General features: G+C 41.5%; 1 protein-coding gene across 1 annotated transcript in view; it reads right to left on the bottom strand.

Annotated features, from left to right (window-relative positions):
- TRPM5 (transient receptor potential cation channel subfamily M member 5) overlaps window positions 1-18,886 on the bottom strand; it is a 116,036-nt gene that overhangs the window by 49,860 nt on the left and 47,290 nt on the right. The window contains exons 2-7 of the mRNA XM_056851954.1: window positions 11,813-11,838; window positions 10,538-10,685; window positions 8,646-8,826; window positions 6,253-6,419; window positions 4,359-4,530; window positions 793-857 (exon numbers count right to left, since the gene is read on the bottom strand). Of these exons, the coding sequence (XP_056707932.1) occupies window positions 793-857; window positions 4,359-4,530; window positions 6,253-6,419; window positions 8,646-8,826; window positions 10,538-10,685; window positions 11,813-11,838 (759 nt within the window). The remainder of the gene's footprint in view (window positions 1-792; window positions 858-4,358; window positions 4,531-6,252; window positions 6,420-8,645; window positions 8,827-10,537; window positions 10,686-11,812; window positions 11,839-18,886) is intronic.

The raw sequence follows: 18,886 nt of genomic DNA, 5'->3' as shown, positions 1-18,886 counted from the left end.
ACACGTCTACCCTCTGAAACGGTATTCTTAAAGAAATAGATGGTTTTAAATGCATTTGCATAAAATAAAATGGTCTTAAATGCATTTGGATTCTTTTTAAAAATATTTTTATGACAACATATAACAACATATACAAAACATACAACATACACACCTTTTACATGTAAAATACTTCATACCTGGGAAAAGACCTTCATCAACTACTATTTAAAGCTAATCTGAATCATTCTATGCCTTCTTGCATTTGGATTCTTAAAGAAATAGATGGTTTTAAATATATTTGGATTCAACAGCACACAGACTATATGTGCTATGTAGCTCAATTTTCATTCACCATCCAATAATTTACTCAGTTTGGCCTTTTAACTAGCCTACAGGGGAATGGAGATAGAAACATTTAGACTGGCAATAATGAAGAGTTTTAGTAAAAGTGCTTGATTCTCTGAGAACTGTTATTGCAAGGTGACTCAAGACATCAGCAATGAGGTGGGAAACTCCCTGGTTTAAATTTCAGCTCTTCCTTAAACTCATGAATCACCTTACACAAACCACTTTCTCTCCATTTCAAGTCCCTGCCAATTCAGAATGTCCATCAACAGTCCACAAGTTCCCTCCAGACCACAAGAGCGTAAAAAAAGAAATATATGGGAATAATGAATGGGAATTGGCAGCACATTTACAGAGGTCCATATTTTGTGTCATGCCAAATTTACAGAAAAAGGAGCACCAGAATATGTGTTTAAACAGCACAGTAATTTGCCCCCTCTACATAGGGCAGATCTAGCTTCTTACCTCGAGTATTTTAGGTCTTCCATTCACAAGAAAGCAAAGCACAGGGATTTCAATACTACCTGTTCCTAGGGAATAGATGATTAAACATTTCAGTTAATCAAACTCGTGAAGTGGTTGCTTTTCTTCCAAATTTTGGAAAATATCCTGTTTATCTCAACTGTTTTACAAACCACATAATACCTTTTATTAAGTAAAGGCAAGCACTGGGTCATTCCTGATCCATGGTGTGACGTCACATCCCGACGTTTCCTAGGCAGACTTTGTTTGCCAGTAGTGGTTTGCCAGTGCCTTCCCCAGTCATCTTCCCTTTACCCCCAGCAAGCTGGGTACTCAATTTACCGACCTCGGAAGGATGGAAGGCTGAGTCAACCTTGAGCTGGCTACCTGAAACCAACTTCGTTGGGATCGAACGCAGGTCGTGAGCAGAGCTTGGACTGAAGTACTGCAGCTTACCACTCTGTGCCACGGGGCTCCTAATACCTTTTATTAGGACCAACCAGAATGAAACAAAAGAACTTGCAAGCTGGCGAGTTTACCAAGACTCTTCATTAAATTAAATATCACAAAACGAAAATAAAGGGGCTGTGAAGCAGATGTCACCCTGACCTGAATGGCCCAGGCTAGCTCGATCTTGTCAGATCTTGGAAGCTAAGCAGGGTCAGCACTGGTTAATATCTGGATGGGAGACCACCAAGAAACTCCAGGATTGCTACACAGAGGCAGGCAATGACAAACCACATCTGAATGTCTCTTGCCTTGAAAACCCTACGTGGCTGCTGTAAGTCAATTGCGACTTGACAGAAATTTCTGCTGCTGCCAAAGCAGATGTCTAGGCCATAATCTTAAGAACTGATTGTGCCGGTATTCTGTGGTTAATGCTGAGCCAGCATGCAGATGTAAAAAAATTCTGGTGTCAGGTTGCAACCTGGATTTTCTAGGAGCAAGAAGTAGTAAATGGTTTCTCTCTACTGGAAAAAAAAAAGGCCAGTGATTGTCCTTGATTAATAGTCAACCTGTTGAACTGTCTGCACTTCTGTTCAGCATTAAACACAGGATACTGGCACAACCAGGACTTAAGATTACGGCTTGAGACACCTGCCCCGTCCCTATTTTTGTAACATCCAGCCTGATCAAGAGTAAAGGTAGTCCCCTGTGCAAGCACCGGGTCATTACTGACCCATGGGGTGACATCACATCCTGACTTTGTTTACGGGATGGTTTGCCATTGCCTTCCCCAGTCATGTACACTTTACCCCCAGCAAGCTGGGCACTCATTTTACCGTCCTTGGAAGGATGGAAGGTTGAGTCAACCTCAAGCCGGCTACCTGAAACCGACTTCCACCGGGATTGAACTCAGATCGTGAGCAGAGCTTTTGACTGCAATACTGTAGCTTACCCCTCTGCACCACGGGGCTGCTGTTGTGTCATTTTGGTTGGTCTTAAGTAAAGGTATTGCATGAATTGTGTTCTTGGTTTTGAGCCAACATGGCTGCAAACAATTTTTGTTTCACAGTCTGAGGAATATAACATGTCAGGCTACACAAGCAATTAGTCTGTATCTGAATGGGCCACACTGCTTCTCTTTCTAAGCAGCAAGGATGTATATAGCCGCAGCTGTTTGTTCCATGCTAGATATGAAATATGTCTGGTTCATACTACTTGTTTAGTCTGGATTGTCACAGTTCATTCACTCATTTTTTTTTTCAAAACTGGCAATCAAGATCATGCCACAGTCAACTAATTGTACTCCGTATTTTCTGAGATTTCCCCTCTGTGTTTTTTTCTGACTTCATTTGTGTCTATTTTGTTCATGCACACCAATTGGCTTTTTTCATTTTTATGATTGTTATTTTGTAATCACGTTACGATGATAATAAACTACAGCATTTTTAAAATGACGAAGAGTGATTTTGGCTTGCTACAGTTTTTGAAAAGTAAAGTACTTTGGATTTTGAAAAGTTAATTGCAAAGGGAAAAGATCATCTTCTGGGCAAAATATATAAACTTCTACTGAAATATTACACAGAAACTGAACAAGTTAGACCATGCATGGTTAAATGGATGCAAAATTTTGGAGAAGAGATTGAGATGCAAAAAATGGGAGTATCTCTGGTTGAAAGTGATAAAATTTACAGCAAGTCAGAGCTTGAGAGAGAACTGGTACAGACTGTTCTATTGATGGTATGTAACACCAAAAGATATTAACAAGATGAATAATACCCCATTCCTGACCTCAACGGAGGCCAAAAAGGGGCTGCACTGGTGTAAGTGGGACAGATATATATGGATTGGCATTTTTCTCCTTTTTAAGGAGCTTTTCATTACCATAATTTTCAATTTAGAGTAAGGTGGAAGGTACAAAATTATATAGGTTCACCCAGAGAAATGTATTTTGAATAGTAGATTAGGAGTTTATTGTTTAATTTAGTCAATATACAGTTGTGGGTATTGTGTGTAAGTGTACTAATTGTTATATATTTTGTGTCTGATTTTTTGTGTTGTTTTGAAAAAATTTTTTTTAAAAAAACTAAAGTACTTAAACTGCCCACACACAAGTCCTGATAATTAATGATGTATTCATGTATGTCCTGAGAGAGATGGCCAGCTAGGAGAGAACATGAGTAATAACGTGTCTAAAAGCAAAAGAAAGGAAAAATCCAATCTGCTGAAGCAGATTGCCTGACTAGTTGTAATGAAGCATTATATTAAGTGCTGTGGGGAACTCGAATTTCAATTTCACTTGCACCTTAATGCAGGAAAGGGATCTTTCATAAGCACAGAAGGGTTGTCATGGGGAAGAGGAATACCATATCATTTGACTTGCCCAGACTTGCTTGACATAAACTGTATATACAACCATGGAACCAATCCATGGCTATGCCCTGGCATCAGTTTCATACACAAGTTTCCTATACAAATTCAGCCAAGTCATTTACTAAGGGTCTTCAAGCAAGAATCAGCAGAGGCTACATTCCCTGAGCTCTGCTGATTCTTGCTTGAAGACCCTTAGCAAATGGATCAGTCATGGAATTTGGGTGGTAGCAAGTCACTGTGGTTGCTACTTGCCCTGGCCCTGATAAGTCTTCCCTCAAAAGCCAAAAGGAGCCATGGAAAGGGCCCTGCCCCCTCCCAGCCACCTTTTACTGACAGAAAATACAGCATGAAATGCTGGTAAAATTGTTGTGGTTGCCCAGCAATGGCCACTGAGGGAATCTATTTCTTAAAGCTACAAGCACTCCTATTAGAATTCTAGAGGGGTTTTAACCCTCTCTTTTTTTAGATTTCAGATTTTTCTGTGAACCTGGGGCACTTTTCAGGTTTGTAGAAAGATTTGTCTTGTCTATTTATGACTCTAGTCTCCAGAGTTAAGTATCCTCAGATTTGGGCAGATTGAGAATTAGATATATTGATATGTTTAACAATGCAGAAAAATGCTATGAGTTACGGCATGTTGTTAAATGATTGCTATTCAAGCAAATCACCACATTGTACATGCTAGAAACCTCAGCAGTTATCAACCAAGTAGTCATTAAGATTCTGTGATTCATACATTCATTTCCGCCTACCTCCATAGCCAGTGCGCTGTTCTGAAATGTGTTTCTCTAAGGTAAGACGTAGACTAGTAGTCTCATCTGGCTCGTTTTCATCCACCAAAATAAAATGGGAGTGATTGTTGTCAAGAAAATATAGAGGACCCTGGGCATTATGTTCAGATTTGTATTTTATAAGATTGTCATTCTGTAAAAAAAAAGGAGAGATTACTCTTCACAGAGATGTGCTTGGTTCTATAAAGAAGTGAATGTCCAGTAAAACACAGTAGGAAGCATATCTTTTAAATGATAAATGAATGGCAGTCTTGTGAAATGTGCACAACATTTGTTGTGCTGGTAACACAACATACAACATACAACATACAACACTGCAAACACATGCCACTGAAAACTGTTCATGTGTTTTTAAGAGCTGCATAGCAACAAGGTCAGAAAGTGCTGTGTCCCTCATCACTCCAAGATTATGAGACATTGCCTGAAATTCAAAGCTTTGTTGATAATATTAAGAAGGCACAAAAGTTATATAGTTCTCCGGTTTGACATCTTCACAACAGAGACACTCATTTATATGGGGTAAATAATACTGAACAAGATCAGTGAGGAATTAGTCGAGTACTGACTGGTGTTTTTGCAATTTTTCAGAAGATACTTCTATTAGCAGTATGTCCACCCTAGGAATACCTCTACTGACCATAGTATGAGGATTTTCACTTCCAGTTAGTTGTGATGGGGAAATGTACTATTCCTTTTCCAGATGGTGGATAGATCCGAGCACAGTCCAAAACAAGATCTATCAATTGCCTGATAGCCAGTTAAGTCTCCATGGTGTAGAGGCATCTGGAGAACCGGGTTTAATTCCCCTCTCCTACACATGAGGCCAGCTGGGTGACCTTGAGCTAGTCACAGTTCTCTTACAGCTCTCTCAGCCTCACCTACCACACAAGGTGTCTGTTGTGGGGAAAGGAAGGGAAGGAGACTGTACACTGGTTTGATTCTCCTTAAAAGGTAGAGAAAATTGGCGTATAAAAACCAACTCTTCTTCTTGGTCAGCATGGCTGGAGAGCCAGCCATAGTTGGGTAGGAAAATATATATAAGTCTATGTATATGTTTTACTAAGTTGATAGCTGCTTTACTAAATGGATACCTGCACACATAGTATTTGAGAGACTTATACTAACCAGTATTACAACAATAACCTATTATACCAGATGTCTGAGTAATTGAGAATAGAATTTACAACATATACACATGCCTGGTTGGGTATGAACTGTTTGTATTTGTATTTGTATTCATTAATGTATTTCTGTAAATGTGTGCAGGTTTAAAAAGGGTTTTAATTAACCACTGATGAAGGCCCCATAGGGCGAAACGCGTTTGGTATGTGGTTATAGTTATCAACCTCAGGAAATGCCATTGTGCTATTTTAATGCTTTTAAATAATTTTAACTTTTATATAGCGCTTCTAATAAATTATACTTTCAGTATTTATAGATAGACTTATATATATTTTCCTTTCACCCAACCTTGGGTACCCAGCTTTTGTTTTTAGGTTGGGTTGTATTCCCCTCCTTTTTTCTTCCGAGCCAGCCATAGTGCCAATAAGGTTTCATTGACAATGTTAAGAAACATTTCTATATCTGAATAATATGCCTGCATCTAAATTCAATGTCCTCTTCTGATAATTTAATGATTTCTCAAACACCTGGTTCAGCTCCACCCTTCTATGTTCCAGTGCCTTCGCAGGCCTCACCAAGCTGCATTTTTATGACCATCCTTTGCTGCGCCAGTCTAGCACCACCTGATCCTGCCACATATCCCACCACCTAGACAATGGATCCAAGAGGTTCCCATTCTCAGGTCTCCTCTACTTTTCTTCTTTGTAAGGTTCACAACATAAAAAGTACATACCTTAACATTTTCCAGAAGTTCTTTGTGTTGAATTTTTCCCAATGAAGTTATTCCTATTGCAACCACTTTCCCTGTGGACGATGTACTTGCCAACATGTGATCTCGGACTGCTTGTCCTATGTGTTTTGTTATTCCAACGCGCAAGGCACTGGTAAAAATCCAGGCACCTGAAATTATTTTTTTACAACTGTTAGGTGGCAATTTTGTTCCTCTCTCAGGATACAACTTGTGTTACCATAAACTCAGATATATTGAAGGCAATGTGCAAGTTTTTACCCAGCACAAATTTCAGTTTTGAACATAAAATCAAAGTTCTGTTTGTTCGTGTTCACTATTCTCACATTCCCTCTGATTTCAACCTTAATTCACTGGAATTTGTTGTGAAGACTACTGTTGCTATGATCCTAGATTATCCTAAGAAGGCAAATAAATATATGATAGGTAAGATGGGAGGAATTCAGGGGTCAATCCTGGCAATGCCAAAACTATCAATAACATCTGACTGTTATTTTGGCCTCTGCTTCATTTGAATTGTAGATTTGTTGCTTATTGACAGCATAAGAATTTATGATAAGAGTAACAATGTAACAGTTTAAAATAGATGAACATAAAAACACAGCCAATTGGAGTCTATGATAGTTATTTCTGTCCTTTTACCTTCAAATGTCCCCAGAGTGGGAGGAGCCCCTCTTGGGAAGCAAACTGCCCTGGGCCCCCTTTTGCTTCCTTGCCATCCATCTGATTGATTCCTGAATGGATAGGGGTTTGGTAAACCACTACCATCATCTCTGTTAATTGAAAACTGGGGAGCTATTACTCTGGTGTACCAGCATAGCCAGTGTGGTATAGTAGTTAAAGTGCTGGACTAGGACGTGGGAGACCCAATTTCAAATCCCCCCTTTGCCATGAAAGTTCGTTAGGTGACCTTTGTCCAGTCACTCTCACATCCTACCATACCTCACAGGGTTGTTGTTAGCGTGAGAATAAAATGGTAGAAAGGAGAATGATGTTGTAAGTCACACTGTGTCCCCATTGGGAGAAAAAGTGCGGTATAAATACATGTATATGTACCCTTCAGCAGATTTTGTTTCCTCCTGCTAAAATTAATTGCCTCAAATAGGAGGAGAGGAGAAATTAATCAGTATAGGATTTGATGTTAGTCTTCTCATCAGTTAAAGCTCTGTGTGGTGGAGAGACCAGGGATTTTTTATTGACTTGGTAATACCAAGTTGGTATTGTGACTCAACATACAGTATCTAATTCAAAGATTTTTCAGTATTTGTTGCCCAAATGGTGACACAGAAACATGTTGAAGCCACAAGATGTTTAATGTTTGTTAACAGTTGATCGGGTCAGTTAGATTTGAGCCCAGTAGCACCTTAGAGACAAACAAGAGTTTCAGGGTATAAGATTTCAAGAGTCAGAACTCCCTTCATCAGACAAGCAGAACAACTCACCCATGAGGTGAAACTAGCTGGTTAAATCAGGCGGTGGATTTCCCCCTGCTTCTGCCTTTGCCTCTAATTCACCACCTCTTTTTCCTGGGAGCAACTAATCCTTCTCACCTCCTCTCTCCCAAGATGCTCTAAAAACAGGGTGACAAGCTGCACATGCCCTATAGTACTTCCCAAACACCTGGCAACTGAAATGATGGCTTGTGAGTTTGGAATCGTCTAATAATTCGGGAAGCCCTACATAGCATATGTGGCTTGCCGCACTGATTTTATAGAGGCTCGTGTGAGCCAAAAACATGGCCCTTTAGGTTGGGGATGGCATGGTATTAGCAAGGGGGAGACACTGAGGGAAAGGGAGGTAGTAGTGGCTGCCTCATGTGACAGGTTGCATCATACTAAGTCAGATCATTGGCCCTCCTGCTTCAATATTTGTCTGCTGTGACTGGCAATGGCTCTCCAGTGTCTTTTTTTTTTTTTTTTTGTAAATATTTTTATTATTTTTATAACATAAAACAAAACAGTGTCTGTGGCTCTTTCTTTGTACCCACTACTTGAGAACCTGGGCAGCTTGAGATGCCAGAGGTTGAATGTCAGACCTTCTGCATGCAAAGCAGGTACTCCAAGCCCCAGCTCCAATACCTGTGTTCTTGAAGACAAGGGCAGCTATGGCCCAGATTCTCTAATTCCTATTATTCTCAAGTGATAACACTTAAGCAGTTTCTCAAAAGAACTTTGGTGCCAGTGCTTCCTGTTGTATCCCACGTAACATCATTTCACAAAGCTTAGCGTGTTGAATAAGAGGAACTTAACTGCTTTTAAAAGCCTGCTTGAGTTTTAAATGGTTAGAAAAATCAGGAAAATCAGCCCCTTTGCCTGATAGGAATCTTATTGGACAGGGATGTAAAAGAAATATTCTCCCCTTCCAGGAGTATAACCAACCAGTGCTCTGTGCAGCCTTTACCAGTCCTTTCCTTAAGGTGTCACGTAACCAAGGTTTCATCTGAAAGTTTTCTTCTTCTCCAACTAAAGAGACAACCAGGTTGGGAGCAGGAAGGTTCCATTTGTTGCTCAAGACATCGAAAATTACTCTGGGATGGATGGTACATGGGACCTTAATAAACTATAGTAAAGAAAAAAGGCATTAAATTATACAGGTAAAGAAAAGAGATATGGATGAAATCTTCAACTTTCATTAATACATATATCAAGTAGAAAATATGGGTAATTGGAATACAGGGAGAAAAATGTTTTATTCACATCTGAGCATGTATAATTACAAGCTTTTAACTGAATGAAATATGAAAGACAACAGTGGCACAGAATCTACAAACATGACAGAACTATGGAATTTTTATGCAAAACAGAGTTCTTACATACCAAATACAGTTCCTACAGTTGCTGTGTAGGAATTTGCATGAGTATTACATAAATATTTTTGCATCTGGTGATCTTGTACGTGTGCAGTTCTCTAAATGCATACATGGTACCTAGCTGTAGATCAGGGTAATTAGTCATTTATAACAACTGGGGGTCTCAGATGCAGCTGTTAATCCAAATTCCCATCCTAATATGCATGCAGCCACCTAGGCAGATCTTGCATGAAGACTGTGCTGTAGAGGGGAACAGGCATCCATCACAGTGTTTGAGTTATCAGAATTTTTCAAGATGTTTTTGTACAACTTTTTAGAAACTCTTTGTTTTAGGAAAAACAGTGATTAGGGGGAACATGACTGAGATTTATAAAACGATGCATGGTGTGGAGAAATGGAGAGGGGAAACTTTCTCTCTCTCTTCCTAAATACTAAAACTCGGGAACATCAATGAGTTGATCAATGGTAGATTGAGGAGAGACCGAAAAAGTATATCTTTATACAACACATAATTAACTTGTGGAACTCACTGACATAGGACAGCCTCTTGCATAGGGAACTTAAAAAAAACAGACAAATACTTGGAAGATAGATCCGTAAATAGCCATTGATGGTGGAAAGTGCCATCAAGTGGCTGCTGACTTATGGTTACCCCGTAGGGTTTTCAAAGCAAGAGACAAACAGAGGTAGTTAGTCATGGTTAAATGGAACCTCCATATTCATAGGTAGTATACCTCTGAATACCACCTGCTAGGGGCAACAACGAGAGGCTTTGCTTGAAAGCCTTCTGGGGCATTTGGTTGGCCACTGCAGGAAACAAAATATTCTAGTGGATGGACCATTGCTTTGATACAGCATGGGTTTTCTTATTCTCTGCTGATTCCAGATCCTGAGTGTTACCACAAAACACTATCAACCCTAGCTGCTGTACGGCATAGGGGGATGTTGGTAATTACCCCTAAACAGGAAACAAATAAATACGGTGACAATTAATTTGTTTATTTAAAAAAAAAAAAAAACTAGCAAAGCAACACCAACCAAACCAACATTAAGGCCATCTAAAAGAATTTTAAAAGATTTTTTTTAAAGGGAACTTTAAAGAACTGGTAATCCAAACCATTCTTGCATAGTTATCCCTATTTCAGTACTCCCAGCTTCACCAAGCATAATAAGCCTTTAAAGCGTTAGCGGCACCTGTGTAATTGGTGGCCCAAACGCCGTAGGAATAGACACTCTTGTCATGAAAAACAGGTGGTGACCATAGAGCATAGGAATTGCTATGTTTTGTTGACTGTTGGAAAATTATAAAATGAGTAGTCAAGCACATAATCGCACTAAACACACACAGTCCATAAATGTAAGGTTATCAGAGTATCAGTTTAAGCTTGTTAGAGTAATGAAAGGCAACAGAATGAAAATGGACAGTTCTTAATGTATTTTATGCAAGAAGTTTTGGGCTACCTTTCCCCGTTTCTTTCCGGAAGCCATGAAGTCAATTTCTCCTGTGCAGTAGGGCAATTCTCTTCTAAATGCTTCTTCTTTGTCATTATTGTAAAGTTTAGCCTGTGTGTCTTCCTTCAGGGCCGCTGCAGGATCATTGGTCAGATCACTGCATTCATTGAAACGACGGGATTAAAAGATATTTGAACTGAAATACTTGGCTTTATACTAAAAGTATCTTAGAACTTCATCAGAAATAACACTTTAAACATTGTAAAATTAAGTTAAATCTAAGTTAAATCTTCTTTGGTCTATTGAAACCTTTGCTCCCTGTATAGAAGTTGGTCTGTATACCCCGATTTTCTCTACCTTTAAGGAGTCTGAAACCAGTTTACAATCACCTTCCCTTCCTCTCACCACAACAAACTAGGGTTGCCAAGTGCCCGGTGGTGGTGGGTAAAATCCCGCCAATCCACCGGGTTGCCCACCGATCACGTGAGGGCCGGCGGGCGACGCATGCACGAGCGCCCGTGTGACGCGTCCACATCCCTTTCGGTTTTACCTGGAAGTGACGCAGACACTTAGCAGCCTCCGCCAAAACTCTATGGAAACCAGTTTCGGCAGAGATTGATAGAGCATCCACATAGCTTCCGGGTAAAACCGGAAGTGACATAGGAGAGTTGCGCCACACGCACACACATGTCGTGCCAGGCGCGTGGGAGCATTGCGCCAGGTATGCGCGCGCATCACAAGCCAAAGAAACGTTTCCACCGGTGGAGACCTGGTAAGCCTACAACAAACACCTTGTGAGGTAGGTGGTGCTGAGAGAGTTCAGAGAAAACTGACTAGCCCAAGGTCACCCAGCAGGCTTCATGTGTAGGAGTGGGGACTCAAATCTGGTTCTCCAAATTAGAGTCTATTGCTCTTAACCTTTACACCATGCTGGCTATACTAATTTCAAGAATGACAAATTTTCTGGTTTAGTCTAGAAAGCTGCCTTATACTGTTCTAGTGTGTATGAATGATCAGCTCCACACAGATGACAAATTCCAATCCATACTTTTCTTTCTTATGATACCCTCTCAGTAGGGTTGCCAACCTCCAGGTACTAGCTGGAGATCTCCTGCTATTACAACTGATCTCCAGCCGATAGAGATCAGTTCACCTGGAGAAAATGGCTGCTTTGGCAATTGGACTCTATGGCATTGAAATCCCTCCCCTCCCCAAACCCTGCATTTCTCAGGCTCCACCCCAACAACCTCCCACCGGTGGCAAAGAGGGACCTGGCAACTTTACCTCTCAGAGATAATCACAAATGGTACCTTTATGGAAAGATAACATACATATGTTTTCAATTAAATGAATAAATAAAATGACTGAACTTACGTTTTACACCTTAAGTCTGGTTTATCATTTGTGATACTTTCTCTTCTTGAGGCTTCAAGGACAACACTCTGGGTGGGGGGAGAAGAACCAAGGTAATTTGGTTTACATCATTCCGATATTATTCATTCCAGCAATCATTATTTCACATTAACACTTCCTTATTCTGAAATTCAGTTTTGAAGAGGAGAATCCAGTTTTTAACCTCTGAATACTTTATTAGTGTGTGTGTGTGTAAAGTGCCGTCAAGTCCAGCTGACTTATGGCGACCCCTTTTGGGATTTTCATGGCAAGAGACTAACAGAGGTGGTTTGCCAGTGCCTTCCTCTGCACAGCAATCCTGGTCTTCCTTGGTGGTCTCCCATCCAAATACTAACCAGGGCTGACCCTGCTTAGCTTCCGAGATCTGACGAGATCGGGCTGTACCATGCTGCCTTCCCTCCTAACTTTATTAGTACCATGTGCTTATTCATACTTGTGAGGAAAATTTATTAAGGCACTAAAATGTGAATTGGAAGCTTGATTTACGGTTAAAGTTAACTTCTACAAATTCTGTGACTTCAACACCATAAACTTCAGCTTCATCAGTGGGTTTAAATGATAGCATTGATTTTTTTTTTCTATTCCGTCCTTTTGCACATAGAGGTTGCATTGACTGGAGACAAGAGGGCTTGCTTTGCAGTAGTGGTGGGTTGGGACACAAAAATGGGCCACAAGTCTATGACAGCTGTCGCAAAACCAGGAAGGAGGAGGAGAAACAGGGTGTGTTGGGAGAGGTGACAAATTTGGGTTTGCCTCTGCTTAATGTACAAAGCAGTTACGAAATACAGCCTGTCCTCGGTAATGTTAAATAAAGGTAAAGGTCCCCTGTGCGATCACCAGGTCATTCCTGACCCATGGGGTGACGTCACATCCCAACATTTCCTAGGCAGACTTTGTTTACGGGGTGGTTTGCCAGTGACTTCCCCAGTCATCTTCCCTTTACCCCCAGCAAGCAAGCTGGGTGCTCATTTTACCAACCTCGGAAGGATGGAAGGCTGAGTCAACCTTGAGCCGGCTACCTGAAACCAACTCCCGTCAGGATCGAACTCAGGTCGTGAGCAGAGCTTGGACTGCAGTACTGCAGCTTACCACTCTGCGCCACAGGGCTCTATATAAATATAGAGAAATATAGAGCTATCAAAAGATACTTTGTCCTTAATAGAAACATTATTTTGAAGCAGTTTAAGGGCATCACTAAAATTGTAAAATTTTAACTGAATTAATATGTTGAACTAAAGAGTTATGTTTAGCATAACTAAAGCCTGCAAACCTTCCAAACCATTCAACCTGACTAGTGCTGCTACTAGGATCCATTCCAACTCAGTAAGGTGGCCAGGAAAAGGCTAGTATCCAACATTTACTCTGCTTGGTAAAAGGTAAAGGTCCCCTGTGCAAGCACCAGGTCATTCCTGACCCATGGGGTGACGTCACATCCCGGCGTTTCCTAGGCAGACTTTGTTTACGGGGTGGTTTGCCAGTGCCTTCCCCAGTCATCTTCCCTTTACCCCCAGCAAGCAAGCTGGGTACTCATTTTACCGACCTCAGATGGAAGGCTGAGTCAACCTTGAGCCGGCTACCTGAAACCAACTTCCGTTGGGATTGAACGCAGGTCGTGAGCAGAGCTTGGACTGCAGTACTGCAGCTTACCACTCTGCACCACGGGGCTCAGTAATGCTATTGATTTATAAATACTAAACATGAAAAATAAAATAGAAACTCTTGAACGAGGTGAGATTTGATTCCTGCATTTTATGTCTATTATGGGGTTACTTTGCAAGTGGGTTTCAAAAGTGCAGTTAAGTGTAGAAGTGGGTCATAGTTCAAAAAGTCTGAGAACCACTGCTTTACAGAACATATTCTCTTGAGGAGGTCACATGAACTTTATTGAACTTTCAGGATAAAATTTGCGATACTATTTTATGGGATCAACATAGATTCTCCCCCTGACCTGTGGCCCCTACCCTGAAAAATGGTGGCAGGGAGGAGACATATAGACTGAAGGACAAATTACATGTTAGTGTTTAGAACCTGGACCCAACTCTGATTCCCCGCAGTGACACAGCCACTTCAGTGGCTTCTAAAAAAGGCCGTTTATGTATGGTCAATTTTGATGCTCGCCCAAAGCTCTTTTTTAAATACCACTTTAAAAATGCCTATTCACTTTCCCGACACAAAAGGAGAAATTCCACACACCCCACTCGCCTGCTCCTTCATTCCTGTTTGCATAGCCATTAGCATGTGCATAGCTAACGCGACGCTGTTGTTTTGCATGGTTCCTTCAGGGGGTTCTTTGCAGCAGGGGCAGAGCAAACACCAAAGGTCATGTTAAAGGGTCTCTTAAATAAGGCAAAGCAGGTATGCGTTGGATTCGCAGTCACTTCCTGAATGACGGCTCAGCGTGAAAAATTCAAAAAAAATATGCGGGGCAATTTAGCCTGGAACGCGCTGCTAATTGCCATGCATAAATGGATTCTGGTCATTTTGTACAGAGAGAGAGAGAGTCTAAACAGAATGCAGCCCTGGGGGGAGGAAGGGCTCCTGCCTCCCAGCAGCTGTTTTCCATGCCAAAACAGCATTGTGTCGGGGGGGGGGGTTATTTTTACTACTAGCGTGTAGTTTGAACCTCACTTGTTTAATGTGGATATGATGTGTATGATATGATGCGTTTCAGGTCACACAACCAGACTAGATTATCTGTGAGTGCTTTTAAATTTCGTCATGTAAGTCTGAGGAGTGTATGGATACATTTATAATAACTTGGCATTCCTTTGAAGATGGCATATTGCATAAACAATGGTGAATTCCAGTTATAAGAATTATGTAAGTGCTCACTGGAAAAAAATGATGTGTACGGTTTTTTATAGTTATTAGTTCTTTCTTTTCCCTTGAAACCATATTCATAAATACTTTGATAGCACTGAAAAAGATTCCACCCAGGATTTTCCTCAAAAATACAAAATGCAGGCTTGTTTTTCTTGTAATTTAAAACTAAGTGATACAAGTTATTTAGCACTTGTTGCTTCTTTTTTTTTTGTCAGCCCCAAGGAGGGACATAATACGTATCATCCTGAAAAAAACACTTCGTTTCAGAGCAAGATATTATAGGTTAGGTAGTTACTAATTTGTGACCATGTTGGGGAAAAAAATGGGTTGGATCCAAAAATCCATGAACAGAGCTCCATTTCTGAAACTGAAGTTTCCTGTTTTACCCTCCTGCTTCAGCCCTGAAACAATCCCAAAGGTTCAAACCCCTGAAAAAGAGCTGGGTGGGATGGGGGTGGGGGTCTGCAGTACGAGGGGAAATAGGCAAAAATCGCCTCCCCACCACCACAGGAAGCTGGCAGAAATAGATCAAAGATCCAATCATTGGATGTTTTATATTTAATACATTTTGAGGAACAAAATTGTTTATGGTATATACAAAAAATGTTCTTATTCAAATGAAGTAAATCCATATCGAACAGCACAGGAGTTTTTCTGTCGTGTAACTCTTAACATGCGAAATGAAATGAAATGAAAATTGTATTGTATATAGCCATTGGCCATCACAATTTGCTAAAACAAATAAATAAAATACAAATACAATAGATTAGCAAGCAAAATATTAAATAATGAGATTTACTAAAACATTTCAATTAAAAGAAAAGTAGCTGCTTATTCTGATACCATGTTAGACCTTATTTTCTTTGCTGCAAGAGCAAACTAAGAGACTCTATATGATGCATATGCATTAATATCTGATAACAGAAATATACTTTTCTCTGCATCCAAATGTGTATTAATACCAGATAATATTCCTGCCAAAAAATTAGTTATGGGGCTTGCATACAATGGGCAAAATAGGATGTAATGAATCAAGCCCTCCAGAGTTGGGGTCGGGATCCACAAATACAAACACGTTGATCCCTTGGTGTACTTAACAAGATAAATATGATCTCTATATGATTTGCAAATGATTCAGAGATGCAAATGACTGAGAGTTTTGTTTAACGTAACATGCTTTTGATTAAGTGCCAGGCTACAGCCTCCTGTTTAAAGGAACTAACCTTATTTTCTTTCATGTGATACCGAGCTTACCGGCATCTAGATCACAGGATCTTATATTCTAATAGCGGAGTCAGTCAAACCTTTGGATACTTAAATCCCGTGACTGGAGCTGTGAACGGGGAAGTAAAAGGCAGGAGAAGAGAGCAGGGTCTTCTCCAGGCCTACTTTGGCCTTTAAGGGAGGACTAATTGGTAGGGTGGCCAGGTCCCTCTTCGCTACCGGCGGGAGGTTTCTGGGGCGGAGCCTGAGGAGGGCAGGGTTTGGGGAGGGGCTTCAATGCCATTAAGTCCAATGGCCAAAGTGGCCATTTTCTCCAGGGGAACTGATCTCTATCAACTGGAGATCAGTTGTAATAGCAGGAGATCTCCAGCTAGTACCTGGAGGTTGACAACCCTACTCATTGGGGCCAGGCCTGAATCCCAGGGTGGCCAGCTTCAGGATGGGAAACTCCTGGGGATTTTCTGCTGGAGTTCGAGGAGGGCAAAGTTTGGGGAGAGGCCTCAGCCAGATATAATGCCATATAGTCCACCCTCCAAAGCAGCCACTTTCTCCAGGAGGACAGACCTCTGTCATCTGAAGTTTAGTTGTAATTCTGGGAGGTCTTTCGGTCCCATCTGAGGGTTGGCAACCCTAGTCATGGAAGCAACATTTGAGTGACTTGATATCACCCAATTTGCATGACTGAACAAGGCCTGGCTGCTTGCTACTGTTCAACAACAGCCATCTTCAGAAAGCCAATGTGCTTTAGTGGTAAGAGCTTCAGAACAGGGTCTGGGAGACCCAGGCTCAAATCCCCACTTTGCTGTGGAAGCTGACTGGATCTTTTGTGGCAAGTCACATACTTTCAGGGTGAAAACGCATGGTCGCTTTAGCCTCCTTTATTCCCTGTTTCAGCCAGGATCGAACGCACGTTCGGCAAAACACATGTGTTCGATCCTGGCTGAATCCTGGCTGAAACAGGCAATGAAGGAGGCTAAAGCGACCATGCGTTTTCGCCCTCAGTCTAAGTTACCCCACAGAGTTGTTGTATGGATGAAAAGGAGGAGAATAATGTAAGCTGCTTTGGTCCCCCACTGCGAAGAAAAAAGGAGTCTAAATGAAATAAATAAATAATAAATATAGCTGAAGATGGGAGGCAGATAAAAGGTAGGTTGGTGATCGGCTGAGAAGGAGAGAATGAGGCAGGGATAAGGGAGAGGATGTGGGGGTTGGCAGGAGGAAGGAAAGGGGAAATAATGTGGGGAAGAGGATATAGGGGAAAGTGAGTTGTCACCCCACAATTCCTTGAGGGTTCCTTAGCGTGCAGTTGGGCCTGGCCCAGTAGCTACCATCACAAAGCTGGACCACAGTTTTCTTAGGTAGAGGCGGCCAGGGGGGAGTGAAAAAACTTAAGTCAGGGGAGCAGATGAAGGTAGGCTGGCTGTTGCGTGGGAAGGTGAGAAGGGAGCAGGAAAAGGGGAGAGGATGTGGAGGTTTTCAGGAAAAGAAGAAAGGAAATCAAGGGGGAGGGGATATTAGATGCCTCCCGCAAATCCGTGCAGATTCCAACTTGTTTATTTCTATTTTCTGACAATGAAATAAAGTGACAATAGGCACAACTGTTCTCAGGACATTGTACATCCACAGCAGAATAAACATAGTGCCATTTTTTCAACTATCTCAAGTTTCTAGCAAGTATATCCAACCCTTCCATAATTCTTAATTCCTACTGATTTAACCTACACATAGTATATTTCTCATCTCTCCACCACAGATATTTGAGTCTGTTTCACAACACCGAGGTCCCTTGTACTCCAATGTACTACCTCACTCACTGTTACCGTTATCAGCTTCCCAGTCGTACAATCTATTTCTCTTGTTCTCCCTCCCCTTCTTTAGGTCACATTCACATGTGGCTAGGGTTGCCAGGTCCCCCCTCGGCATTGGCGGGAGCTTTTCGGGGGCCGGGCAGGAGGCAGTGATCCCACACGTATGTGGACACAATGGCCATTTTTGCATGGTAATTAGCAGCGCGTTCCAGGCTGAATTGCCCCGCATTTTTTTTTTATTTTGCATGCTGAACCATCATTCCAGAAGTGACTGCGAAGCCGGCACATACCTGCTTCACATTACTAAAGAGCCCATTTAAAGCAACCTTTGGTGTTTGCCGCAAAGACTCCCCCTCAAGGAACTATGCAAAACAACAGAGGCGTGTTAGCTATGCACATGCTAATGGCTATCCAAACAGGAACAAAGGAGCAGGCGAGTGGGAGGAGTGGAACTTCTCCTTTTGCGTCGGGACCGTGAAAAGGCATTTTTAAAGTCACATTTTTAAAAAGAGCTTTGAGTGAGCATCAAAATTGACCATGCAAAAATGGCCAACAATGTCATTTCTGGGGTAAACCAGGAAATGCATTATCACGTGGGACGCTCTTGCACTTCCCCCCAGTAGGGTTGCCAGGTCCCTCTTTGCCATTGGTGGGAGGTTTTTGGGGCGGAGCCTGAGGAGGCGGTGTTTGGAAGAGGAGGGACTTCAATGCCATAGAGTCCAATTGCCAAAGCGGCCATTTTCTCCAGGTGAACTAATCTCTATCGGCTGGAGATCAGTTGTAATAGCAGGAGATCTCCAGCTAGTACCTGGAGGTTTTGTTGAGAAAACAAAACCAGCACACGATATCAATGCAATACTACTATATAATGAAGTGCAAGATACTAAGTGAATACTTAATTACAAAAGGACAATATGTACACTATATACAAAAATACAAAATACAAAGTACACAAAGTACCTAGAGGTTGGCAACCCTATCCCCCAGAGAGCAAGAGTGTCCCTCGCGATGCTCCACTTCTGGGCTTACCCCGGAAGTGACGACGTCGCAGCCATGTATGCACAGGATCACCACTGCAGGGGAAGCAGGA

The sequence above is a fragment of the Euleptes europaea genome, chromosome 6, assembly GCF_029931775.1.
Source record: "Euleptes europaea isolate rEulEur1 chromosome 6, rEulEur1.hap1, whole genome shotgun sequence".
NCBI classification, from domain to species: domain Eukaryota; kingdom Metazoa; phylum Chordata; class Lepidosauria; order Squamata; family Sphaerodactylidae; genus Euleptes; species Euleptes europaea.
The sequence above is the reverse complement of the archived record's forward strand: the minus strand, read 5'-3'. Positions and strand labels throughout refer to the sequence as shown.